This window comes from Tachysurus vachellii, chromosome 2 (genome assembly GCF_030014155.1).
Source record: "Tachysurus vachellii isolate PV-2020 chromosome 2, HZAU_Pvac_v1, whole genome shotgun sequence".
Taxonomy (NCBI): Eukaryota; Metazoa; Chordata; class Actinopteri; order Siluriformes; family Bagridae; genus Tachysurus; species Tachysurus vachellii.
In genome coordinates this window covers 27,821,140-27,849,122 of record NC_083461.1, presented here as the reverse complement: position 1 = coordinate 27,849,122, position 27,983 = coordinate 27,821,140, and the positions used below count along the sequence as shown (strand labels likewise).

Here is a 27,983-nt window from a genome sequence, read left to right as displayed (position 1 = left end):
CTCTTTCACCACTAGGACATTTTTACTTCCACACATAGTTACGCTGAATTGGTGTTAAAATCAAATTAAATGGAATATTAAAGGCTGTATTTTATAACAACATTCTGAATGATGCCAATGTCTTTTAGAACCACTTTGTGATTTCAGAACGTAAAAACTAAAGAGAGAATGAAATTTTTTGACATTTTTCTTGTTTTCTTTTATTACTTTTTTTTTGCGATGTTGCTTATAGGAAACAAACCTTCACTAAAAGGATCCCTGACACTAACTGGTGTAAAATAAAAGTATAAAAGATGAATTTTCAATACAACAGCGATATCAATACAGAAGATTCACCTCAAATGAATGAAATAGCAAATAAACAAATGAACATCTAAAAAAAGTGTTTAATAGCTTATTGTGCTAATTGTGTGATAAAAAAAATTATAATCCATTATTTTTTGTAAAAGCATATAAAATAATAATGTTGTTGAACAAGTTACACTATATCTTTATTTTCTTTTATTTTGTTCACTTAGAAGTTAATAAGTCTAAAAAAACGCACTTTATCTTTCCATTGTGGCATAAAACCTACTGAAAGATCCAGTACAAATCACTGACACTGGACACTCCTTCCAATAAAAGAACAGAAACCTTTGCCATATCGATAACCGCAAGTTCTTACGTTTGAGGCATTACCATAGAAACGTATACGGAAGAGAAACCTGCTGCTGTACAAAGTTAATTCACACCTTCGAACCAATCAGATCTGAGAATTCAGAATCAGAGAAGAGAATGAACACAGAATCTCTATATGGGAGATATTCAAGTCTACATTGTATATATATATATATATATATATATATATATATATATATATATATATATATATATATATATATATATATATATATATAAATCTTCCCCGTGTGCCCACATGATTAAAATGCAGCATGACAGGCTCATCATTATCGCTGAACGAGGGCTGTCTGTCTCCTGTCGTATGTCCTGCGATGATTGTTGACCTTTTCAGCCATGCATGTCACTTTCATCACACCGAAAGAGCATTTCATAGAGGAGTCCCTACATAGCTGCTGCTTGCCTCAGGTAGAATCAGGAAATAAAGGCACTGGACAGGCAGAATGGAGCTGAGGGTTAACATCCTGAGCTGAAATCTCAAACCGTCACAGCTACATGTCTTTACTCTCCAAACCTCACTCCAAATAAGAACAGAGCAGCTCTTTTTTCCCCTCATATATCCCTCCTGGATTAAATCTCATGCTGTATAATAGCCTGTTTCCTGGCTGTAAAAATGAGATTTCCTTTTCTGAGCGTCTGCAGGCTGCCGTCGGTTAAAAACAATATTTTTCACTCGAAACAAGCGAGTTCTTATGCCATTAAGCTCATGATACGTCATAAAGCTCTAATTCGATGTGTGGACTGCGTTTCCTCCAGCTCATTGAATCTAAAATGCTGTTTATTTCATTAGAGTTCGTTTAGCCGTGCGAATGAAGCTAAACCGGTACAGACGAGTGCAGGAGATCACAAAGCCTCAGGACAAAACGAGGGAAAGAAAGAAATGTAAATTATTACTGCAGCGAGTTTTTGGTTTGGTTTTCACCTCATTTATTATATCACAGAGCGTTAAACAGCACTGTTACATCACAATGCAGTTTAAGAGGAATTCTGGAATCTGATTTGTTAGCAGGTGTTGATTAATTTCCTAGAAAGACACCTCGTTCGAATCGGATTAAAAAAAGTTCGATCTGTGAAGTTTGATCTGTACAGAGATGTTTGTTTAACATTTATGGAAGGAGTCTCCAGCTTCAGACGTAAAGCTGTCAATGTTCCACCAAGGGAAAGTCTTCTGTAGCTGTTTTAAACAGGAAGTGATAACAGGAAGTTGTTTTGTAGACATTCTACAACCCCATATGTAACTGTAAACTTTAGTCTGATTGATTCTTCTGGACATTTTCTTCATTTCTTTAGTTTTTTTTTTTCTCGTTATTTCTTTGTACTTAAAGATTATTTATGAACCTTTTTTTTCCAACTGTTATTTTCCTCAAACAAAGCAAAAAAAAAAAAAGTTGTGTTGTGTTGCTGCAAAATAATTGAAGCTCTAAGTAAAATCCCTGAAGGGTTCCTTAAGGGTGCTTACGTTCCTACATGGTGCTCTCTGATCTCAGACACTTTGCATCACGATCTACAAAGCACCTTTCAAGCTTCTCCTGGAATGATGATGATGATGAGGATGATGATGCTGTGTTTTAGGTTCATCCCTGATATTTTATCGAACCGTTATATATAAATGAAAGCTAGTATATTAAAAAATGATTTAAACAAATAAAAATGTGTCTGGTTTTACAATCTACAGGCCACTGACTTATTAAATCCCTCCTGACTTATTAAACCTAAATGAAAAGCTTTATTGTGCAGCCAGAAGAAGGAAGTATCTCCTCGCTCTCTTCATGATTACTGAGATCTCTGAGAAACCATTCGATCTGAGCCACAATGACCTTTAACCACATCCCAGAACATCCCATAATAACCCTCTTATTAAGTGGTGACAAACACAAAGCAGCAATCCAACACACCAATTTGATTCTTCTGCCACTTTTGTCAAAACCTTCCTGCATGTTAAAACACTACTGAACCAAGAAACCTGAGCATGACTGTTTCAGAGCGAGGGCCAGATCCGGACTTGGGAGGGCATTTTTTAAACTGAAGATCTTCCTAAAAACATATTACATAAAAAAAATAAATAAATAAATAAATAAAAAAATTAAAAATAAAAATTAATCACCAGCTGTCAGTGTTGCTGATGGTGAAATGGACGATCTTTTCCTGACGTCTAATGTTGTTTTTATTTATTTCATTTCTTTCAGGAACAGTTTGAACTGATTAAGAGCGCATTTAAAGAAGCAATTATCACCAAAAAAACATCAGCATGCTTTTATTTTTTCTTTTCTTCTGTTACAGACTGGAAACCTGCCGCTGACAGTTCCTCCAATCTGTCTGAGATCTTCATCAGGTATGTAAACTCACAATTTCATCTAAACAGATGGTTGGATATGATATTTAATGTCATCTTCAAATAGAACCTGTCACTGTTTTCAGAAAACACCTCTGAAGCTTTCTAAAAAAGAATGAAAAATCTTGTACTGTTTGTGAGCTCATGACCCCAGATAAAAAAAAAAAACATTTTTAAAATTGATATATATTTATGTTTATAATACTGCTAAGAACTTCAAATATCTATCTATCTATCTATCTATCTATCTATCTATCTATCTATCTATCTATCTATCTATCTATCTATCTATCGATGTTGAGAGTTAGCGCTAGCTCGGAGATCGTTGCTAAATAGCTAGCTATATGCACTGACTCTCTACATACACGATGCACAGCCAGATTTTTAAAAGTTCCTTTTTGTTTTCTTTCAGTAAGGTTTTAAGAACAAAACGAATCTTTCTGTGCTCTGCAGATGTTCGCCGCTGCTAAGCGGCTCGAAGACGGATGAGTTTACTAACCTTAAATAGTTTCCTATAACCTTCTGAACTCTCCAGAGCTACAAGGTCTTCTGACTGTCGACAAAACAACCAGATTTTTATTGGTTTATTCTGTCGAGTGAGTTTGAAGCGATCTCAGAACCTTCCTGCTTTCAGCCACACGTGCACACTTCATTGTTTGAATCGTATTAATCACGGTGCAGGTTAGAATTCTGTTGAATATTTTCCTGAAATAGGATAAAAGGACGTGGATAAAAACAGAGTAATTATTCCTCAGATAGAGAACCTTGGCTCAGCGCCGGCCCACACTTTCATTTGACTCACATGCCGCCGTAGAAAATACCACATTTAACTCGTCCAGATCAAGTCCAGGTCCGTCTGCCAAACCCACATTTATACGGTCTTATCGCTGGCGTGATGTGGAGCAGAACCTACAGTCTGGCTACACATCCGACCCAAAATTGATCAGAATCGCTCGGCTGAATGCGGCCGGTTTCTGGTCCAGGCTTTGAATGCTGTTAAACATTAAACTGATTTTGGCATCGTTTGTCGAAACTCCAGGTATTTGGCCTGGAAATGTTTCCGAGACTCGGCACACACGAGGATAATAAAACGTGTTGGACTGAAGGTAGCTCCGCTTGTGTGGATTTATTTTTATGATTAGACTGATTTTATTAAGCTGACTTTTAATGGAAGGTTGCTTTAATGCTTTGTTTAGTTTTTTCCCCCTCAAACTCCAGCTTAGAATATTTCGAATATTTAACGTGGGGTTTGGACGTTTGTAAAAAGTTCTACTGCTTTTTGTCCTTTTATCAAAGATTCCAAAATATATATCTAAAAAATTGCAAATAAATATATAAAAATTTCGACAGCGCTTTTTGATTTTGCATCCTGACCAATCAGATCGCATGTTCAAGGAAAAGAAAAAACAAAGAGATAAATATTTTTATATCATGTTATATTAAATATGAGCTACTATTTAACTCTCATTTATTATTTATTTAAATATATAATTACATTATTGTGTTAACGTTAGTGATGCCGCTCGCTTCCGAGACGATCCTACAACGTTTTATCGTTTCATTAATAAAAAGAACAATCGTTTATAAATGAGAAAAAGAATAAGAATTAAGAATAAAACAATTCGGGATATTTTGTTATGGGAAAAAAAAAATATTGGAATTAGAGGATAATGTGCGTTAATATAATTTCTGTAAACGTGTTAAACTTTTGTGAAAAAAAAAATCATTACATGCCATGTAAAGTATTTGGTGTCTAATATGTGAGTGTTTATTATTAATGAATAATTAAACTGATCAGTTATTTGACATGGTTGAGCTCAGCATGTTCACGCACCCACCACCGTGTTTCTATTTTCTTTATTCTTTTTTTTTCCCACTTGAATTGTCAAATTACAATTTGTTCCATGCGGCACATCTCATCTGACCTTTTTTTTCATTGTGTGTGCACTGCAGGTGTGTGTTCACTAATGCGTGGGAATAGAACACAGCCGCTCAGAAATTTTACACCGTGCAGCAAAAACGCTTGAACGAGCGCCGAAAGAACGGCCACCAAATATGACACGTTAGTGTGAAGTAGCTCGTAAAGTAAAGTGTATGCTCTGTGTATTACTCGTCACGGTAACCATGGTAACTAATGCAACCCCCAAATCAGGATCTGGCCCTACAGACAAATACTAAATGGTTATAAGGTTATATAAAAATCAGCATAAAAAAAAATGTTAAAAAAAAACAAAACAAAAACAAACTAAAGCAAAGAGAATGCAGCAAACTGACAGAAACCTCCAGCATACTACAGGCAGCTTTGTATCTCTGAGAACTGAAGATCTGCAAAGTGGAAGGAAAGGTGTGTGTGGGGTTCGTACCTGTGGGGTAGCGCTCAATGACTGGCAGGTCATCCACCTGCAGCGTGGCATTACCCCCGCTCCTGGTGAACTTCACCACGTGGTACTTGCCATCGTTCACAAACTTCGACTTCTCCTCGATGTTGATGTCGTCCGTGCCCACGTTGAAGATCACCGCCACATGGCCGTTTTTCTAAAGAAAAAAGATGGCATGATGAGTGATGGAGAGATGCGATATGTGAAGCTTCACTGGATAAACGATCAGCGTCGCTCTGGCAGAGCTTTGGGTTAGAGATCAATAGAACCAATAGAATTAGTACTGTAATAAAAAAAAAATTGCAAATGTCAAAACAGTCACTCTCTCACTCACTCATTTTCTACCGCTTATCCGAACTACCTCGGGTCACGGGGAGCCTGTGCCTATCTCAGGCGTCATCGGGCATCAAGGCAGGATACACCCTGGACGGAGTGCCAACCCATCGCAGGGCACACACACTCTCATTCACTCACGCAATCACACACTAGGGACAATTTTCCAGAGATGCCAATCAACCTACCATGCATGTCTTTGGACCGGGGGAGGAAACCGGAGTACCCGGAGGAAACCCCCGAGGCACGGGGAGAACATGCAAACTCCACACACACAAGGCAGAGGCGGGGATCGAACCCCCAACCCTGGAGGTGTGAGGCGGACGTGCTAACCACTAAGCCACCGTGCCTCCCAAAACTCAAAACAGTCAAACGTCCATAAATAAATAAATATGTAAAAAAAAAAAAAAGCTGATATATAAGTACTATTAAAAAGACAATATTTATGTATTTAAAATATATATAAAATAAAAAATATTATTATTATTATTATTATTTTATCTTTTTTTTATCCTAATGTAAAGAACATGTCAAAAAAAAAAAAAATCTGTCAAAAAAATCAATTAATGAATAAAATAAAAAATAAATAAACTAATAAATAAATAAATAAATAAGCTTTTATTAGTAGTAGTAGTTGTATTTTATTCAACGTTCTTTTTTTAATTATAATTTAAAAAAAATTCATTATTTAGGATTATTTTATATACATTCCTAAATATATATAAAATATTTTGCAGGCCCAGACCTGCTGTTCTGATTTTTGGACTGAAGCAGGAACGATATGCTGTTGGTCAGTCGCCAGTTCATTAGAACCTGTTTAAAATGTCCGATCACACTGAGCTAATCTCCTGACTGTTATTGTTCTGTAATTCTTGTGGATTAATTCTGATCCAGACTTCCTCATGCTACCAGACGACGTTTATGAAACATCTTCTCTGACACACGCTGATCGTTTTGCTGTCATGTTTTACAGATTGTGATCAAATGAAGCCGAACTTCGGATCGGGTGCGTAAACATGTTCACTGGATTATTTTGTCTGCTAACTGAACCTGAACATTACGAACTTATAAACAGGGAACAAACATCACATGCAATTAAAAAAAATGGATAGAAAGCGGATAAAAATGCGGGACGATTAGCTAGAACATGTGGAGTGTAATCTGATTCCCGGAGCCGCCGTGACTGCGCGTAAGCAAACATTGGCTTTCATTTGAGGTTCTCAGCGTCCATTAAAGTCAATCTCGAGTCTCAGCATAGACCGAGGAGCACTGGGAAATCTGTAATTGTGTTTATAAAACACAGAGACGCTGCGTGCTGATTGGATTAGAGCCCATGTTCATGTGTTGACCAAAATGTAACTCAGCCGCCACTGTATTCCGGGTCAATATAAAGAGAGACATCAATACAAATTAGCCATCAGCAGGGGGACGCTCGTTACCGCCGTCACGCTGGATGTGAGAGAGAGAGAGAAAGCAGCGTGACGGTGATTTCCATTCTTCCTCTTTTGTACTGAAAGAGACAAACACATGTGTGTTGTTTTTCCTCTCCAGCCTTTCACCCTTCTGCCAGACACACTGACCATCTGTGTGTTGAAATTTGCCTTGCGGCTCAAGCCGTCCTGTCGACCCGAACCGTCGTCTGATTTACACCAGCGTAAAAAATAAAAAAAATTAAAAATTCAGCAATACAAGAAGCTCTAAAGGAAAGAAAAAAACATTTACGGCTTCTCAATTCAAACCATGTAGATGAAAATGACTTTCTGTTAGGAATGGTGATTAATCAGAAGTCCACATGCTAGCATGCTAAGCTGTTTAGGCTGTGTTTGATGTAAAATGCTAACGCTCGCAGCTTTGTTTTTCAGCAGAACGACTCCCGTGTTTTCCGTCTCTCTGCTGGGACGCCGTCTGTCTCACGTCACCACAAATATTTATGAGTTTCTTTATTCCAAAAGCGGCAGCACAGGACAAGTCAAAACAGTGGGAGATGAATAAGATGCAATTACTGCGTTAGCATGTGGTGTGTGTTTGTCAGACTGAGCTACTGCCTGTAGTGTGTAAGCGTCTTGACGTTCCGGCTTCGGTCTCGAGGACTCTTACGCAGCAGGAGGTGGTAGAACAAAGGAAAGTGCTTTGATGGGACACGTTTTCTGAGGGACTGTCAGACACGCTGAGCGAAAGTTACAGTATTCATTTACTTTACAAATGAGAAAAGAAAAAAGAACAGGAAATGTTTTGTTTTTATATCAGTAGGACCCCATGACGTTCTCTAAAGACGCCTCTATTTCGCTCGCACTGTCGACCGAAATTGTTACAACCACAAAAAAAACACTGCTTCGAGTTTTCCTTCATCAGCAAAAGATGCTGCTGTAATTAGATTAGCGGATATTTGCTGCTTATTTCAAAGATCTGTTGCCTGAGTAAAAAAGCTTACGTTGTGATTCTTGACAATTATTGCGGTTTTGTTTGCCATCAGCGTTCATGTTAAATCCGTAATTGTGTTTAGATTCGTTTCTGCCAAAGTGACATCGATGTGGTGTTCAAAACTGCGCCGTCTGGTGAAATGTAGAAGAAAAACCCACAGTGTTTGTAGCTAGACACCAACAAATCTCTTAAAAACCTCAAGTACGGTTCCTCAAGGGTTCTTCAGAAAGCTGGAATCTGTTACGAGAAGGAAGCCCCTCTGTTTCAGGGTTCTAGATCGATTTTGACACAGAGGCATGAAAACCATTTTCTCAGATCGCAGCTGGATGGAAAGCTCGATAAAAGTGACAAGTTTTTCATTGATTTTCAGGCCCAAACCTCGATCTGATCTCAAATGAAAATATAAAAATATTGTAATGGAAAAATGTCAGACGTTAACCTATTCTGAGACAGAAGCAATCTGATGTAGGGTTCTACAAGTTCCCTTGAGAACAGACCCGGATCAAATCAAAGAACTGGACTATAAGTTTTTTCCGTAAAATAACCTTTTCCGTAAAATAATACCTTACCTTTAATAATAAAATTGCTAGATAATTTTGTTTCTGAAAACTATGATGTTTTAAAAAATAGTGCAAATGAAAGCTTAAAAAAAAAAAAAAAAAAACTTATTAGAATCTTTTATAATATTATTTTATAATAAAATTTCATTACAATTTTATTAGAATAATAATCAATTAGAGTCAGTTGTTATTCATCATAAAAATACTTTATCTATTTTTTGGATTATTTAAATAAATAAATAAATAAATTTTGTTAGCAGTATCCAGTATCATCACTATTGTCTTCTCCGTCTCAGGTGAATGAAAATGCGCAGCAGTTTGGTGACTTTTTAGAAAGCTGTTTGTTTTCCGGAACGTTCCACTGGAATCGTGGCTACAAGCAGAACATCTACTGACACTTCAGCTGTGTGTAACGTTTCTCAGCTCTAAGCGTCAGTCGGGATTTACAGCTCATCAAGGTGAAATGGGGTTTAATGAACTGGTGAAGCTGATCTGAGTGCTTCCAGTTCACATCCTGACAGTCAGGAGGTTGAGGAGGGAATCACAGTGAAAGAAAGAAATGAGAGGAGGATGAGGATGGGGTGATTATTTCCACTACAACATCTTCTGTTTCTGTTCAGATACATCAAGCTGAAAACACAGCTGCACTTCCTTTTCCAGATCAGATTCTATACTTACACAAAAATGCTCCTCATTTATCCATCCATCCATTCATCCATCCATCCATCCGTTTATACATCCATCCATCATCTATCTATAATACATGCATGCCTTCATCTACTCATCCATCTATCTGTCTATCCATCCACCCATCCATCCATCCATCCATCCATCCATCCATCTAATCATGTTTTGATATGTTTGTCCATCCATTCATCCATCCATTGACCCATCTATAGTACATGCATGCCTTTGTCCACTCACCCATCCATCTAACCATCCATTCATCCATCCATCCATCCATCCATCCATCCATCTAAACATCCATCATCTATCTATAATGCATGCCTTCATTTACTCATCCATCCATCTAATCATGTGTCCATCTGTTTGTCCATCCATCCATCCATCCATCCATCCATCCATCCATCCATCAGCTGTCTACAATGCATGCAAGCCTTCATCTACTCATCCATCTATCTGTCCATCCATCCATCCATCCATCCATCCATCCATCTAATCATGTTTTCATATGTTTGTCCATCCATTTTTCCATCCATTGACCCGTCTATAGTGCATGCATGCCTTTGTCCACTCACCGATCCATCTAACCATCCATCCATCCATCCATCCATCCATCCATCCATCCATCCATCCATCCATCCATCATCTGTCTATAATGCATGCAAGCCTTCATCTACTCATCAATCTATCTGTCTATCCATCCATCCATCCATCCATCCATCAATTCATCTGTTACTCCATCTGTCATCTTCGATATATCATCACAGTAGAATAATTCGCACAGCTACTTGTTCAAAGAGTCAGTACTAATAGAATGAACCCGTGTCATCGATATGAACCCTTTTCTAAATGCATTGCAGTTGCAGCAGTGATAATGTCCTGGAAAATGTTAGTTGCTAATTTGGTAACTAAATTGGACTGAATTTATTTTTGGATCAACAGTTTTGTAAAAGGTGATTGGAGCTTACAGACCCCTTTTCCTTCAAATCACTGACACAATAAGTGACGTTTTAATCCATAGTGGAAATGCCATGACTATCAGATGATATTTATGGTTGTATGGTGTACAGCACCAAGCAGCTCATCATACTCCAGAATAGGACTCTACACATGACAGCTGATATTAGCCTGGGGAAAGAGTCTGTGGAGTAGAAAAAGTGGGAATCCAAGAACACGGCGCTCTTCTTCTGCCGTTCATCAGACGCATGAAGTCGCATGAGCGTCTCCCCTCCAGCAACACACTCGTCTTTTTGATGCATCGTGCACTTTGAATATTGATTCACTTAGAATCTCAGACGTGACGAGTGCACACGAACACAAACACGCTTCAGCTGCTTCAGCGAGACACGCTTCTCATTACACATCTCTTTTTTGAACCGTACGAGACAAAATCACAGAGGAGGAAAAAACCCTCAAAACATGGCCTTTGACTCAGTGTACAATGCCGCGGCGGAAGAGAAGCTACTCCACTAATATTCCATTTGTTCATGCTTCATGCATGTTGATGTTCATTGTGCACCTGTCATAGCTTATATTTCATAATCACGGCGGTGAGGCAGCGCGCCGTGTCGCCCCCACGGTACACGTCATGGGGACGGAGCCTCTTATCAAACCAGGCTGCGGATTTCAAATGAAAGGGAGATGCTTTTATTTCTTCTCTTAACCTGCAGAAAACAAGCTCTCCTGGGTCAAGTGTGGTGCCGAAATACAGCATGGTGCTGGAGCCGTGTGCGTTTGTGCTGACCACCAAGACTTCTTTCGTACTGTGAATATTTGCCGCTGCTCTGAGTTTGTTCCTGCTTCAGCAAAATGCAGCCCAAAAGTTTGAGATTCAACCTTAGAGTAGATCATCGGTCACTAACCAGACCAGCGTTTTCATCCAGATCAGATTTGACAACATTGCATCACCTTGCATGGATAGGAGTTAGAGTTTAATGTTTTGGATTAGACATCCATCCTTCCCTCCATCCGTCCGTCCATCCATTCATCTATATATCCATCCATCCATCCATCCATCCATTCACCCATCATTTTATCTAACCATGAAGTGACAGTGAAAGTGAAGTGACATAAGGCTAAGTATGGTGACTCATACACAGAATTTGTTCTCTGCATTCTCTGCATTTAACCCATCCAAAGTGCACACACAGCAGTGAACACACACACACACACACCGTGAACACACACCCGGAGCAGTGGGCAGCCCTGCGGCACCCGGGGAGCAGTTGGGGGGGGTTCGGTGCCTTGCTCAAGGGCACCTCAGTCGTGGCCAGCCCGAGACTCGAACCCACAACCTTAGGGTTAGGAGTCAGACTCTCTAACCATTAGGCCACGACTTCCCATCAAATAATTCATCCATTCATTGATTCATAAATACATTCATTCATTTAGTCATGAATCCATCCGTCCACCCATCCGTCCATCCGTCCATCCATCCGTCCATCCATCCATCCATCCATCCATCCATCCATCCATCCATCCATCCATCCACCCACCCACCCACCCATCCATCTGTCTGTTCATCCATCCGCTGATTCATCCATCCATGCACCTATCCTATTATGTAACTAAAAATAAATCCATCCACAGATTCATAAAAACATCCATTCATTTATTTATGAATCCATCCATCCATCTGTCCATCCATCCATCTGTCCATCCATCCTCCATTATCTAGCCATCCATCTATCCATTCTGTCAACATTTCTATATAATCACTGAAGAGTAGTAAAACAGGAAGTCAATAACAGTTATTTTTTTTAAAGAAAAATGTCATGACATCACTTCCTTTACAGACTAATGTGATAAACCAATTGACAAAATTGACAATGAGACAATAAACAACAAAAACGTGACAATGTTTACAATTGTCTTTTGTTCTTTTTTTTTCAGAACGTATACAACACGTTATTGTAAAACTAACACTGATGTAGCCAAAGCATTGTGGTGTGATAAAGAACATGCAGTTCCCGGTTCTCTATAGAGTCGTGTTTCTGCTGCTGGCTCTGATAGAAGAGGGAATTAGTGCCTTTAGTGCTTTACCTTATCTTTTAATTACCCCTGACATCCTCCGCTTTTTTAAAACCCCATTAATGAAATTAGAGAGGTAATGGAATTATTAGGGAGGAGAAAATAAGCATGCAGATGAGCATACCAATTTTCTCTCTCACTTACTCACTCTCTCTCTCTCTCTCTCTCTCTCTCTCTCTCTCTCACTCTCTCTCACACACACACACACACACTCGCTTTGTTTCACTTGATGGTCTAAACCCACTATTAGCGCGACCACATATGAATATAAAAATCTCAGCAGCTCTGTTGAGCAGCATATTTACACATGTTAAACAGCATAGATAACAACTACTATTTTAATTGAACCTAGCTCATACTGTGCCCCATCTGAACACACACACACACACACACACACAGGTGCCACTTTGACTTTTATCGCTTTGCGGGCTCATTAACAACAGAAGCTGGATGAATACAGCACGACTCTGAGCTCTACTTCATTCATCAAGCTACCTAAAGATACTTTAGTTATACTTATTAGACAACGAGGGGAAAAATGACTAAAATCTTGACTAATAACTATTCCGGTTACACCAACACTGAATAATAAACGAGAATGTTTAAGGCGTTTTAAGAGTATTAATAGTTTGATTATAGAACAATCGTGATATTATCTAATTACCAACAGCCTAAAAAACAACTACAAACATACACAATTTAACCAGCTAGCCCCACATATAGCTTCTGTGGCATACATTTAACCATTATTCTTCTTTAAATTTCATGATCCAAAGTAATTTTAGACTGAAAAAAAAGATTTTATGCTTCAATCCATTGTACTCGGAAAAACAGGATCTCCGACATGTGCAATGGAGAAATCTTTCAACTCTGAATTTCCAGGTAATTTCATGTTTACTGACATCACCAGGTGAGTTCCCTTTACATCAGATGAGTTCCCTTAAGATCAGGTAAGTTCCCTTTGCATACATTTTCTACTTCTAATTGATTTGACTTGATATGTAGTTTAATTTTGCTTAAACTGTACCAAATAATGCACAAAATACAAAGTACGCTCACTGAGAACATGTACAAGACCACAAGAATCTTTGGTGACTTTCAGAGTAAACACTGTGAACGCAGGATTAGTACAAAGTAAATATATGATTAATTTTAGAAATGTTAACCGTTTACAAATCAAAGCGTTAACATTAACATGGTGATAAATGAAAAAGGGAAAGTAAAAGTGTTGACTTGTCCTCTTTTCCTTCATCTTCTGCCTATTTTCCTGTCACCATTTTGCTCGCAGAAATCAAATCTGCCAGTTGAAGTGGCTAATTATCTGTGAAGTTGCCCTGAAATTGTTTCCACCGCTTGGAGAGTCCATCAAGTGGCATTCTGCTGCCGAGCTTCATGAAATACCTCTAGTCAATAAATCATCAAGCCAGCCGGCAGAGTTGGAGAGAAAGAAGGAGCTTGAGAATGAGAGAGAGCAGAAGATGGAGATGGATTAAAGGAAGCAATGGGGAAATGCAGAAGAAACATGAGATGTCCTGAGTGATAAAGAGTACGACTCTAAAACTGTCAGCTTCCCCTGAAAAATATCATCAAGTCTTCCTCCTCTGAATAAACCCAGTATTAAGTGAAGGCTTTTTTTTTTTTATTCTGCTAGAGATATGACTCCCTGAGGTCCGGGGAACATTTCTCGGTCTTCTGGTTAACAGCAGATAAGAGAACGAGGTACCTGTGATGGTACCAGTGATGTAGAATACAAGAACTGTATGATTCTTATCTCGGGTCAGTGGAAGTCTATCCTTCACCGTAAACACATTCGCACTAGACATTGCATTATAGAAAGCATAAATCAAGCAAAATGTGCCTAGGATGAATAGCCAGACCACTAGCAAGCGAGTACTTGGAACATTCTGCACTTCTTTTTGAACTTTTTTATGCTGGAGAGATATTAGCCTCCTTGTAAGACATGGGTATAATCTGATACCTTGCTTGTAAATGCCTGTATGATAGCTATAGAGTGAAGTCTATCTCACAGGAAAACTTCTTCACACCACTCTGGAGAAGGTCAACATTAATAAAGAGAGCTCTCATTCAGAAAGCTTTAGCAAACACTGGCGAAAACGAAGCTGAACACCATGTGCTGGCTCTATGATAACTCTTAAAGGAAAAAAAAACAGATCTAGAGATGACCTCGTCGTTCAGAGTAGGTCCTGTTGCAATGCAAATCCCAACTTTGCATTGTAATGCCTCGATAAAACATTTCATTCTAGCATTTGTGCTAGTCTCAGGTCTTAGGAGTACCATTGTCTTCATAGACTACATCAGTGCAAGCATCTAGAAAAATCACTCAGCAAACCTCTCAACCCCACCATCTCCCTCAACCCCTACAACCCCTCATCCTGAACCAGCTTGACCCCACCTACCCTCAGTAAACACAACATTTCATTTTTTTTCAATTTGTTCCACTCGTACCTTGCACTCATACCATTTGACCTCCCGTCTAATCTCTTTAATAAGACATGAAAATTGGACGGATTCAAACAAGGTTGACTTTGCTGTATCCTTAACCATAATCTTCAATTTTCATATGAAATGACTCGAAGCATGTAAATCTGTATTTCCCCTTTTCCATCGAGGCAGTTTGAGTGCTGGTTCAGAGCCTAATTTAGAACCAGTTCTTTCTTTTTCAACAGCCAAAGCTGTTGCTCTGAACCAGGAAAAGTGGGTCTTAAGTAGCACCAAAACGTTGCTGGTCTAGATTTAAGAACCGCTTGTGTCAGGGGCTGGGGGCGGGGCTACTGTTAGCGCATTTGATAATATACCAATGTTTAATACACTTTTACTTTACCGCAATATGACCAATTATCAGCATACATGATAGTAGGTAGCTACATGCTAAGGCTACCTTTTTTCTTTGTTAATGATAAAATAACGTTATGTACTTTCTTGATTACAACCTCCATTTATACAAATTACATGGAGCTGCACGTACACGTTGGATTCTCTGCGTTTAGATGCCAACGTAGGTTCGCAAAGCCATGAGCATTAACAGTAAAGCAACATCTGCCATTGTTGATGTGGTGTTTGTGTTTGCCGCTGCTGCGCTAACGTTGCTGGAACACGTGACATCAGACTCGGCTCTGTGATGCTCTCTAAACGGTGGAAAGGCAAACCTGTTCTTAGAAGGTTCACCAGTGGAACCAACTTTGAACCAGCACCAGCACTAGCTCTGAACCAGCACCCAGTTCTTTTTGGTGGAAAAGGGGTATATGTTGACCATGTTTATTTTGGCTTGAATAAAAGAAGGTGTGTAAAAATGTGACAGTTGGTGCTGTTAACCATGTAGCCATTGGTGTCCCAGTTGGATTTTTCCACTCATTTCTTTAAAAAAAAAAACAAAATAGTTTGAAATCCAAGAGGAATTCAGCATGACTGGGATCAAGTCCATTTACAAAGTGATTGAGAATAAATTATCCTCATAATATCTACAGATGTGATGAGAGCCAGCATTCATATGCTAGTACCTCAGTAAGTGTATTTACATCCATATTCAGCTTCTACTATTTTCTGAGTGCAAAAGGGAGAAGTGTTCCCACAGAGCCCTCCTTATTAGCTTGTGATCTATATGGCTGGGCTGCCTTAGGTCTCACCCTACTGCTCACACCACAGCAATCATACATGGCTGGAGGTGTCTAAAAGTAAAAGATAACATAATTGCTTGATGTGATGGTGGAGATGGGGGCAACCTTGTTTCCTTTGCCCTCTGTGAATTAATGGGACCTCAAGCTATCTCAGAGGTCTGGCTGTTCATGTACGGAATGAAGGGGTCTTTGTAATTGTTCTAGCTTTCAAAAGGAGTTCAACTAGGAATATTCCATGAATACAATACCCTCTGTTGAAGGTCTGTTTGTGGGATTTTGCCCTGATTTGCCAAATCAGAGTGACCAAGTGATGAGATAAGGCATGTAGGACTCTTTAAAAATGGGACATCGAGTGTTGTTTCTCAACTAATCAGGCAACAGGTTAATGGCCAAGCAAGACAAATCAACGTGGAGACCAAATGTTTCATTAAATAAATAATACTGAGGTCAAGAATTCCTTGTGTATGCATTGGTTTATTTGTCAAAGCACCCTTTTTGTTCTAGTCCTGCTAATCATACTGTTATTGGATTTGTAGCTATCATGCTGTATGATAAGATAACTTGGGAATGGTGAATTGGAGATGTCCAGACTGTAAGAAACCGTTGTCTGCTGTGCCCACACAGTTCCAAAATCCCTGGTTCAAATGTAACCTTGGGTTACTGCCTTTGTGGATGCTGGCATGTTCTTTACATGTCCATATTTCCTTCCAGAAACCTTCCAAAAACATCCAACAGTAGGTGGACTGGCATCACTAAATGGTTGGACTGGCAACTCATACAGGGTGTATTCTTGCCTTAGACCTTTTATCCTGGGATAAAACTCCCTGGAGTCCTGAACCAAATACAATTCATGCAAGCGTGCAAGTCATAAGGAAACTATGACAAGTCGATGTATGGCCTGATTTCTGAAATAAATAAAATGTAAACAAAAAAATGAGAAAACAAATGCAGGGAGATTTTTTTTAGGTTACTATTTGCATATTTGTGAAAATCAGTTGGGAAAAAACGATGGCCTTTTCCTCCCCTGATGAAGCACTCTCAATAAGGCTTGAGAACATTTTGTCAACAGGTTGAAGGAGACAAACGGGAAAAAAGGAAGAAAGGAACACAAAGAGCTTGAGTGGTCCTTGAATGAAGGATTCCCACTCAACCGAGTTCACGATTTCACCCTTTGAAATCTTCTAGCATCCTCTTGCCTTCTCATAAAACACCTTTTATTAAAAAAATCTATTTCACATGCCACTGTGGTGATGGATTATGTTAGTGAAAGACCGGAAATCATGGCATTTCTACTTGGTACATTTACGAGGATGGTCAAAAGGTGTAAGGTTCATATGGTGACCTCGAAAAGTGTGTCAGGATATCAGGGGTCAGGTGTAGATGTCGTTTGCGTGTAGCTAACCCTAGCTCACTGTATTATTCGAGCCTATTAGCCTAATCCCAACACAGTCCTTAAATAATTTCAATTAGTTGTGATTTTGTTTTGTAATGGAAATACAGGCTGGGTTTCAAATCAGACAATGTTTGACGTCAACACCAAGTGAATTTACACAATTCTTTTAGTTTATCCAAATATCCAGGTTCACAACTCACTAGATTTTGTGTCCAGTCTGTATATAATGTACACTCCATGAAAGCACAGCAAAGCCGTTATGTAAACCTCCATGTAACACCACATACAATATGTCACCTTGCACCTACAGTATATATGCTGTCAGGACAATGTGGGTGACACTTAAACGGTGATCCTGCTAAAGTGTCACATGATCTAGTTTATATTTCTGACCCAGCCCTCGCCTTGCATTTTAGATTTGTTTGCCTGGCGATTCATCAACTTTAAAATCAACCTCAGCTACAATTGCATTCTCATCTGAATCCTCATCTCAGCCTGTAGATGTAAAACATATTGAAGCATCACAATATTTCAGATTTATAGACTACATTTCTTTCTATATAGTATTTTGCTTCAAGTATCTTGACACACACACACAAACACACACATGCAAAAAAAAAAAATATATAAAATTAAAATCTTTGCTGATGGAAAAAAGAGCTGGAGGTAGGAGTGGAATTATTCACGAAATCAGCCTAGGAGCTCGCTTTCAGAGTTTCTCAGGAGGATTGAGAGGTTGCCAAACTTTAAAATTACCACCATCGATCAAAGGCTATTCAAAAATTCAGCTTGCAATTTACTGAACTTTTCTTTCGGCGCTGACCCAAATATTATTCTGCAACAGTTCCAAGCTTGAGGAATGGCACGCTAATGTTTCCACTGACTTTTACTCCCTCTTTCTATTTAATAAAAACACTAAAGGATGGCTTTTTATTTTGGCTGCTAATCATTTCCAAACATCTGGAACTCAATGACATGCGATCTACAGGACATCTATTAATTCACCCAATCAAGCACACATATAGTACTATAGCTAAAGTATTACAGGAAACTAAAACAATTTGGTTGTAAAACAAATTCCTGTTCCTGTTGTTTGCCTCTCTTGAAGATAACGAGGCAAAAACGCAACGTTTCTTGTTACTGATAAACCCTAAAGGCATAAATTCCTCTGTCCTGAAGATCGGAAAATTTACTGCTTTCCTGCTGACACTCGAGACTCCATAGAAAACGAAAGGTTGCCAACACTTTTTATTCTGTTTACATGATTCGTTCAGCATATACAAGTCTATACAAGTATATAGTACTACATGTATCTATAGTCTATAGTATCTACCTATAGATCTATAGAACTTCTATAAAGCTGCTATAATAGAAAAAAATGAATCACACCTTCTAACCAATAAGACTCCAGAACAGCACTGTGGCATCATCTGAAAATTGTACTTAATATTAGAAGATTCTTAAACAGTGGCCCAGCACAGAGCAGAATACATCACAAAGCTCATTTAAAGCTTCACCTGTCATTATATACAGGTTCATTTATGCGCACCACAAAAACAACCGCCGTTCAGTCACGGGTCATTGTGTCTCTGCTTAATCTCCACCTGAAACAGTCCTTGAGAGCCCTTTATTGTGCAAATGTTTGAGTTAGGGTTCTGATCCGAGGCCAAACTGAACGATCCTCCAGCAACAGAGAGTGCTGCTGATCTCTGTGTAACACGTACATCAAGACACCGCTGGATGCAGGAGATGTTTACTGTGTACTGTGGTACTCTGATGTACTAAAAAAGGTTCTGCATAAAGGATTTTTTAATGTATCGCTTCTCACTGAGTTCTACTGCAGGTTCATTCATTTTGGAAAAGGTCTCATTTACAGTATAAACCTCTTTACATTACTAGAACCAATAACCACTGAAAGAATCCTTAGGCCGTGTTTTCATTAAAAATACAGATCAGGCAAGAAAACGAATTTTCACATGAATATTTTATTAAACCCCTGAATATACATACACATTTCTTAAAGGTTCTTTACACTGTAGGTTTTTCGGATAGTTTTTTTCTACCTCCAGTGTCTGGTCTGATAAAGAGAAAACCCCGGATGGAAAACCTCATAACTCATAACACTTAGAGAATTTTAAGGTTCTATGTTCTAATATAGTAGATCTTTCGCAGAGAACCCATTTAAAAAAGTTAGACCCAATAATCATCCAAAAAAAAAAAAAAGGAGCATCATTTTAATTTAAAAATGAAGATCTGGCCTTTTTGGAATTTCTTTGGATTGTTAAGATTTAATGTCTACTTCAGGTCCCAGGTGGAAATCTCTTAATGGATCTAGATTATGTGGCTGTAGGTTCTAGATTTGTACTGTAAATCTTTCACCGAGAACCTTTTCACAAAACCAATGACCAATGAACCAAACACCATGCATAGAACCATTTTTGAACACTCTTTACATCAATAAAATGATTAAAACTTTTCCCAAGTTTAATTTCCCAAGTTCTCCAAAGGTTCTTTGGATATTTCTGCTTATGATGATTATTCTGGAAATGAAGTGTTCTTATCTTTATAAGGGTCCTACATGCAACTGCTTCTGAAGAGTTCCCGAATGGACTGAAGAATACTACGAATACTAATGGTTCTTGATATACACCTCCTGCACCATGTACTCACACCACAACCCCCACTTTTTTCTAGCCTGTGGTACTTAAGGGTTCTTAATTCATGTTGGGTTATCGATCACCTCAAGTGTTCTTTAGGGATTGGGACCTTTTATTATCCTAAAGAAGTTCTACAGTACATGGAAGTGTAGCTTCATGACTAATGAGTGCTCTAGAAATCAGGATTCTAGCTGTTACCATATTTTGTTCTGTAAGCAGAAATTTTGCGATGAGGTCATTTGATCTGAACAAAATTGAACGAAAAGCTTCGATAACTGACTATTCCTGAGAAGATGATGTCATATCCTCTGGTTTGTTGGTAATCTTATCAAGATCAGGATGTTGACAAGGTCGAACAGCATATGGTAAAAATCTTAACACCAGAGCACGTGGGAATACAGAACACAGAAGGTCTTTCAGATGCTCTTCGTCACAGAAGCGCAGCACATCCACAGTGACATGTTGCTCATGTTGAAATGGGTTTATCAAGAAAACACCTTTTTTTCATATTTTCATTAGAGAAATGAGAGGTTAATTAAAAATTCCTCAGTGGCAGAGACGCGTCCTCTGGAAGCTGACAACGTGTGGGCAGGAAGTGACAGATGTGAGGATGTGTCTGTCGTCTCCACAGAGCTGACGAGGCACTTTGCTTCCTCGCCGGTGAAAGCAACTCTTTTTTGTTCTTGGTTCTGCACTTTGCCGTACTGTTTATCACATCCTGCATGTCTGGAATACAGACAAACGCTCTCAAGTGGGACATTTCGCACGTAATGACTTGCCTTTGCTTTCTTCCTCAAGCGATGATTTTCGCATCTCTTCACTGGAGTCTCAGGAGTGTTCTAGTTGGTTCTGTTTCTAGATAGTAACAACGCAATTTATCACATTTTTTTAAAAATGCGTTATTCAGGCTCAGCTATCCATCAATTTTCTCTAGCGCTTATCCTACACAGGGAGGCAGTGAACCTGAAGCCTATCCCAGAGGACTCGAGGCACAGGGTGGGGTCATTCAGTTCCATAACATCATTAAATATTAAAGATAATGTATGCATGCAAGTATATAACACAAACAAATATATGAGTTCAAACACAAAAGAACTGAGTCGTTTTTTTCTGGTAAACACATAGAACAACTAATAAATACATTAACTGAAGGTGAAATGAAAGGAATTCAAACGTCTGTATGCGAATAGAATAAAATCAATAAATTTAATCTTAAGATCTTTAGAAAACAGTAAACCCAGAAACCATAGGGACTGCACTATAGCAAAAAATATAAAATATGGTATAAAATGTGTTTTTTCTGTTATAAAGATACTGATAATCCATTGCAGTTTATAAATAAATTTAAAAAGTTGTAGAAAAATCCACAACTTTAAGCCATAATTAGTAATTACTTTGGAGTAATTTGGAGCAATGAGGTGCTAAATACAGTATGAAATGATACTAAATGATTCTAATATCACAAGTTTTCCATTACAATGAAAGTACATTATAAAGACGTTTTGCCTGTTTTCTTATTTATTAATTAATTTTATTTTTTTTAAACATTTTTTCCTGACAATACCTTGTTTCTTCAGTCTACTATTTCATGTGTTTATATTTTTAACTTGTTAACCACAAGGAATTGTTATAACTTCTACAAAAAATGTACTCTACTGTACTCTAGTCTCAACCAACATGTATTACTTCATGCTTCTCTCTGGTGTCTTTTGTCCTGGTGAACCTATTGTGCATTTTCTAAAAAAAAAAACCCTAGAAAATAACTACAGCTGCCAGAGCAACACAATGACACTAAAGCCTATTGAATAAAATTCCACAAACAGCACAAAATCTGTACGTTAGGCTTCCTCCTAGTATTGTATAAAATAAATACTGGCTTAGTGAAGGACAGTTATTGCTTTTTAATACATGTTTACGTCTTGAGTTTGCTATATTACTTCAGTTTGAGAAATGTTAGCCATCAAGTCCGGCAAGTAAACAAAGGTTGAGTCAATAAACTGCTGTTTAACATCGAAATGCATTAATAAAAGTTCTACATGCATGGTTAGGTGGTTAGACCTGCAGCAGAGGAACTGATGGACTGTAGGACTGATGGTCAATTCGCATCACGGCACAATCAATGACTTGACAGTTCCAATTGGATCTCAAAATCAAGCCATAGATTACCATCAAGTCCAGTACTTTTATTTGAACAGTCTCCTGGAAGGCGTGGAATAAGAACTAGAATCGACCACCAACAACAATGAACACCAACTTGTATTAGTTGATATGCAGCACACATGCTCAGAGCTTTGAGTGTCCAATCATAGAGCATAGCCAGTTCATGTGAAAGTCCATCAGCAGAAATGTGACCTGTTCAAAGGCTTCATCGATTGTGGAAACATTCAAGTACCCCTTGTTAATAAAGATAGTCCTTGCAGCAGATGCAAACCTTCAGTGACTATATCCCTAACCCCTAACCCACAGGTGCTCTACACATTAACACCCTTTAACCACCCTGAACCACACTACATCATCTAATGGACGTTTGCTTCGAGTCTGCTCAGGCAGCAGGACCTGATTAAGGTCCTTCAACCCCTTGATCTTTAGGTCTCATGGTATCTACCAGGACTTCAACCCCTTGATCTTTAGGTCTCATGGTATCTACCAAAGCAAACCAGAGACATCTTGTTCCAGATCTACTGCAACCTTGACCAGGATAAACTGAGCAATGAATGAACTAACCACCCAAAAATACAAACATCTAGTGGAGAACACTTTTTCTAATACTAATATTCCCACATGTTCCTTCAGCGCCCTTAAATCTCCAACCCCATACAGTGAGCCCAGAGGACACTGGGTAGACAGTGGACGGAAAACTTATGCCAGGCTAAGTGATCTGAAACAAATGCCAGGACTAATTAATGCTTCAGAAAAAATACACCATCAGGCTACAATTGTGCCAAGATGTTAATTGAGTAAGATACTTTCGCTGGTGTGTCTTCGCCTGGGGCTCGTCTTGTTTTCCCTCTTCACTTCTGCTAACCTCCTTTCTTTTTCAATTCTACACTACTTCATATCTCTCTCTCTCTCTCTCTCTCTCTCTCTCTCTCTCTCTCTTTCAATTTCAGATACGTTCACCGTTCCCTGTGTCCTCGATGTGATCTGGGTGACATCGGGGATCTGTAAGCACACGTCCTGTTTCTCTCTCAGACAGCAGGGTGCCTCATCTGGAGGATCATCTTGCTACCTCGTTTTCATGCTCCCTCACCTTTTGCGGATCCTGATCCATAATTCATTGGCTTAAAAACAGATGACGTATGCATATCGGGTGCACGGTCTGCATCCGTACCCTACGTGGGGCAACATGCTGTGATAAAAATGCAAATAAACCTGTTCTAGAAATGGCTTGGTCCATCACTTTCCCAGCTAAAACAGCATGGAGGATGGCTTTGACAGGTGTGCCTGTGTTCTGCATCTTCTGAAATGAAAGCGAGAAAAGAAGATTCTCTTTCTAATGAGATCAAACCAGTCACTGCTTTGACTTGAGACTTCCTTTCTCCCCAGTCAGAAGGCTGTTTTATTTGTTTGTTTACCCATCTTCCTGATGCTCCGGCATACTCCCAATGCTGCCTCAGAGCTTCTTTGAGAAGAGGGAAGCAAACAGACTGGGAAAACAGAGGCTCAGTAACTCACTTTATGTCAACCTGCTTTTCATCACATCCTAGTTTCTTAAACGGTTCCAAACCTCAACAAAAAATTGTAACAATCAATTCCTTTGAATGAAACTGAACATATTTCAAACAGGTTGACTTTGTACTTTATGGTTTAACCCTTCTTTCATTCTTTTATTCAATCATCCATCAATCTACCGATCTACCATTACATCTACACAAGCAGCCATCTAAAATCCATCCATCCATCCATTTCCATATAATCAGACTTTAGTTATCTCTTACCTATCCATCCATCCACCAGTCATTTGACTATCTATCTATCTATCTATCTATCTATCTATCTATCTATCTATCTATCTATCTATCTATCTACTATCTATCTATTAACCAGCATATATCTATTCATACATACACCATTATATCCATCCATCCCTCTGTCTGTCTGTCTGTTATTTTTCATCTATTCATCCAATTGCTCATCTATCTATTTCTCCATCCATCCATCCATCCATTCATCCATCCATCCATCCATCCATCCATCCATCCAACCAAGCCCTCAAGCCCTCCATCTGTCCTCACATTCCGCAATCCATCCATCTACTTATTCGTTTAAAACAATACAAAACAGAACCACAGTCCTCAGCATCTCTAAACAGTTTCTTCCCTTTAAATCTGTGTTAACATGTGGCTTTCTCAGCAAAGCTTATAAGCCCAGAAATTATGTCTGTGTTGCAAAACAGCTGGATTTGATAAGAACAGATTTATCGCTGATACAATCAGACAGATCGAGTTCTGGAGTCTGGAGTCCTTCATATGTGTTATGTCCTAGCTGATATATAGTTTATTCACAACTCTCTTCCAAGTTAATATAGGAGAACTCCCACCTTCAAGAACACACATACACACACACACACACAAGGTGCACAAGCCAAGGGGAATTGATTTTTCACTCAGAAGTATTGGTATGATATACACATTCCATTCAGCGATAACAGAGCAATTCCAGCTGCCATCACTGCAGCAGCAGGCGGAGAAATACAGCCCCACTGTAGCCTCGCCGTTTAATAATAGAAAATCAAGAGGTGCCAACGCTGCTAACAGAACATTCATCTGCAGAAGGGAAGGAGAGAGAAAGGAGGGCCAGAGATGAAGTCAGGGAAAATATCTAAGGTGAAGAAAAAAAAAACAAAAAGATGAAAAAAGAGCTCATGATGTCAAATCATTTAAATAGTTCACTTTATAAAGCTCAATAAACTTCAAACAGTGGTAAGCGATCATCTCGACCCTTTATCATCATTCATATCTCATTTATACTTCAATATACAATTTAGAAACCAAGGACCAAAATGTCCTCCAGCCTTTTTACGTAGGTTCGGACCAGGTTCAGAAAAATGAGTGAATGAAGGAATAAATGAAAGAATCCAAAGTTTTCAGTGTCATTTTCTGATCATTTGCATATTGGACTTGTTTGGTCGAAAACCATTATTTTTATTTTGTGACATCACAAGCAGAGCTTATGCATAGCTCAACCCAAAAGCAGAGAGAGTATACAGTACTGCCATGTACAGCAACTGCAATAGGCTCTAGTCGAGGTGATCAGGAACATGAAGGTTGCAGGACTTCAAGACGTGGTCCAGCTTCCAGACATGAAGCATGAGAAGGGTTGCAGGTGGCTTCATTTAAAGACATGTTCTAGAAACACCATGCTCTCCAACATCCATCACAGCTCACAGAGCTGGTCTCAGAAACCGAAAGAAACACCTGATTTTCTCCCTATTATTCAGGGAAGAGCATGAGACAAAAATGGGGGAGAGAAATAACAGGAAACGTGTTTGAAACCTTCACCGCTGAATCGACCGACAGAACAATCCACCACTTATGTAGTGCAAGCCCATATCCAATTCCTGTCAAGAAAATTGTACAATTTGACCATTGTACTTGTGTATACTGTAAATGTCATGGTGGTTTAGTGGATCAGAAGGTTTGTGTCACACCTCCAGGACTGGGGTCTGATTCCTGCCAGCTTTTCTGTGACAAAGCGCTGACACTGGAGACTCCTTCCATAAATGTAACATAAAAGTTTATTACAGGTGGAAAGTCTGCTGTGGATAAGCTGTTGCTATAGAAATAATAAAGTATTATATATATATATATATATATATATATATATATATATATATATATATATATATATATATATATATAGATAACAAGACTGTTATAGTACATATAGTACAACCATACAGATCGACCCGCTTGTTTTTTTATCCTCATGGTGCTGCAGCATCAACTCACTGAGCCATTTCACTGCAAGTGTTTATAAAACATGCGGTGTTCAGCATTTTGTTCCCTCAATCCCTCCTTCCAGAACCTAACATACATATTTCATTAATGTCATCTATTCAGGGATGGCTGACCTCTTGGGGTCATGTGACTGGGAAATGGCGAAGGTGAAGGAAATCGATTTTTTTCCCCCAGTGTCCTGACTGGCGTGAAATTCATAGTAAGAGAAACTATTGACATATTATTCGGCTTAGGATTTTCTCTTTATGATTCTGCACAGAGAGTCATTTTGTGTTGTCTCCTGGGCAGGAAATATATGTCTCTGCTTCCAGATAATAATCACATGACTCATTCACACAGGCAGAACAAAGCACAGTGATTCCTGCAGAAATAAAATCCTTCATAAAAATGAAATGGAACTAGATTTGTAAAGTTCGTCGAGACAAACTTTGATGTTGGCTTTGACGGTGTAAGTATTCGCAAAGGCCGGTGCTTTTTGGAGGCGAGTGGACATAAGGGTTAGTGTTACTTTTGGAGGCAAGTGGACAGAAAGATTGTGAAAGCTACTGGACCGCTAGGGTGCCAATACTTTTGGAGGCGAGCGGACATGAGCATGTGACATGATCCGAATACCCATGAGGCAGTTCCCCTCATTGTGCTGAGTGTTTTGATATGTCACATGTCCATGTTGTGCAAATTTTTTATTTTCACGTGATGACACATGACGACACGTGACGTGACGTGACCATAACACACGTGAGGCACTTCCCCTCATTGGGCTGAGTGTTTTGATATGTCACATGTCCGTGTTGTGCAAATTTTTTATTTTCACGTGATGACACGTGACGACACGTGACGTGACGTGACCATAACACACGTGAGGCACTTCCCTTCATTGGGCTGAGTGTTTTGATATATGACATGTCCATGTTGTGCTAATTTTTGATTTCGCTTATTTTGGGGGCGGGGCTACACGTGACGTCACGTGACGTGACCAAAATACACGTGGGGCAGTTCCCCTCATTGTGCTGAGTGTTTTGATATGTCACATGTCCATGTTGTGCTAATTTTTTATTTCGCTTATTTTGGGGGCGGGGCTACACGTGACGTCACGTGACGTGACCAAAATACACGTGGGGCAGTTCCCCTCATTGTGCTGAGTGTTTTGATATGTCACATGTCCATGTTGTGCTAATTTTTTATTTCGCTTATTTTGGGGGCGGGGCTACACGTGACGTCACGTGACGTGACCAAAATACACGTGGGGCAGTTCCCCTCATTGTGTTGAGTGTTTTGATATGTCACATGTCCATGTTGTGCAAATTTTTTATTTTCACGTGATGACACGTGACGACACGTGACGTGACGTGACCATAACACACGTGAGGCACTTCCCCTCATTGGGCTGAGTGTTTTGATATGTCACATGTCCATGTTGTGCAAATTTTTGATTTCGCTTATTTTGGGGGCGGGGCTATACACGTGACGTCACGTGACGTGACCAAAATACACGTGGGGCAGTTCCCCTCATTGGGCTGAGTGTTTTGATATATGACATGTCCATATTGTGCTCATTTTTGATTTCGCTTATTCTGGGGGCGGGGCTACACGTGACGTCACCAGTATACCCGGTGGGGTGCCAATACTTTTGGCAAAAAGTGGCTACTGAGGGTTTGGACATTTCATGTCAATACTGCAGTCATTATGGGATTCTACTTATTATTATACTGCATAGAACACAGGAAAGAAGCCGTGCCTGAGCTCTGCGCACGCTGCGTGTGTGAAAGCTTAGAGGAATTTTAGGAATTCCCCATTCAAGTCTATGGGACGTTCCATCGTCGACTACGGGAAAACCGAAAGTTCCGTCGGAACGCCGAGTCCGGAACTTTGTCCGGAGTAACGTCCTAAACAACCTGTCCGAGTTTGGTGTAAATCGCTCGAAA

General features: G+C 39.1%; 1 protein-coding gene across 14 annotated transcripts in view; it reads right to left on the bottom strand.

Annotated features, from left to right (window-relative positions):
• The window catches only part of LOC132841682 (neurexin-1a-like), a 261,155-nt gene that overhangs the window by 62,877 nt on the left and 170,295 nt on the right, over window positions 1-27,983 (bottom strand). For all 14 annotated transcript variants that reach the window (XM_060864110.1, XM_060864111.1, XM_060864118.1 and 11 more), the window contains one exon: window positions 5,374-5,545. In XM_060864110.1, the coding sequence (XP_060720093.1) occupies window positions 5,374-5,545 (172 nt within the window). The remainder of the gene's footprint in view (window positions 1-5,373; window positions 5,546-27,983) is intronic.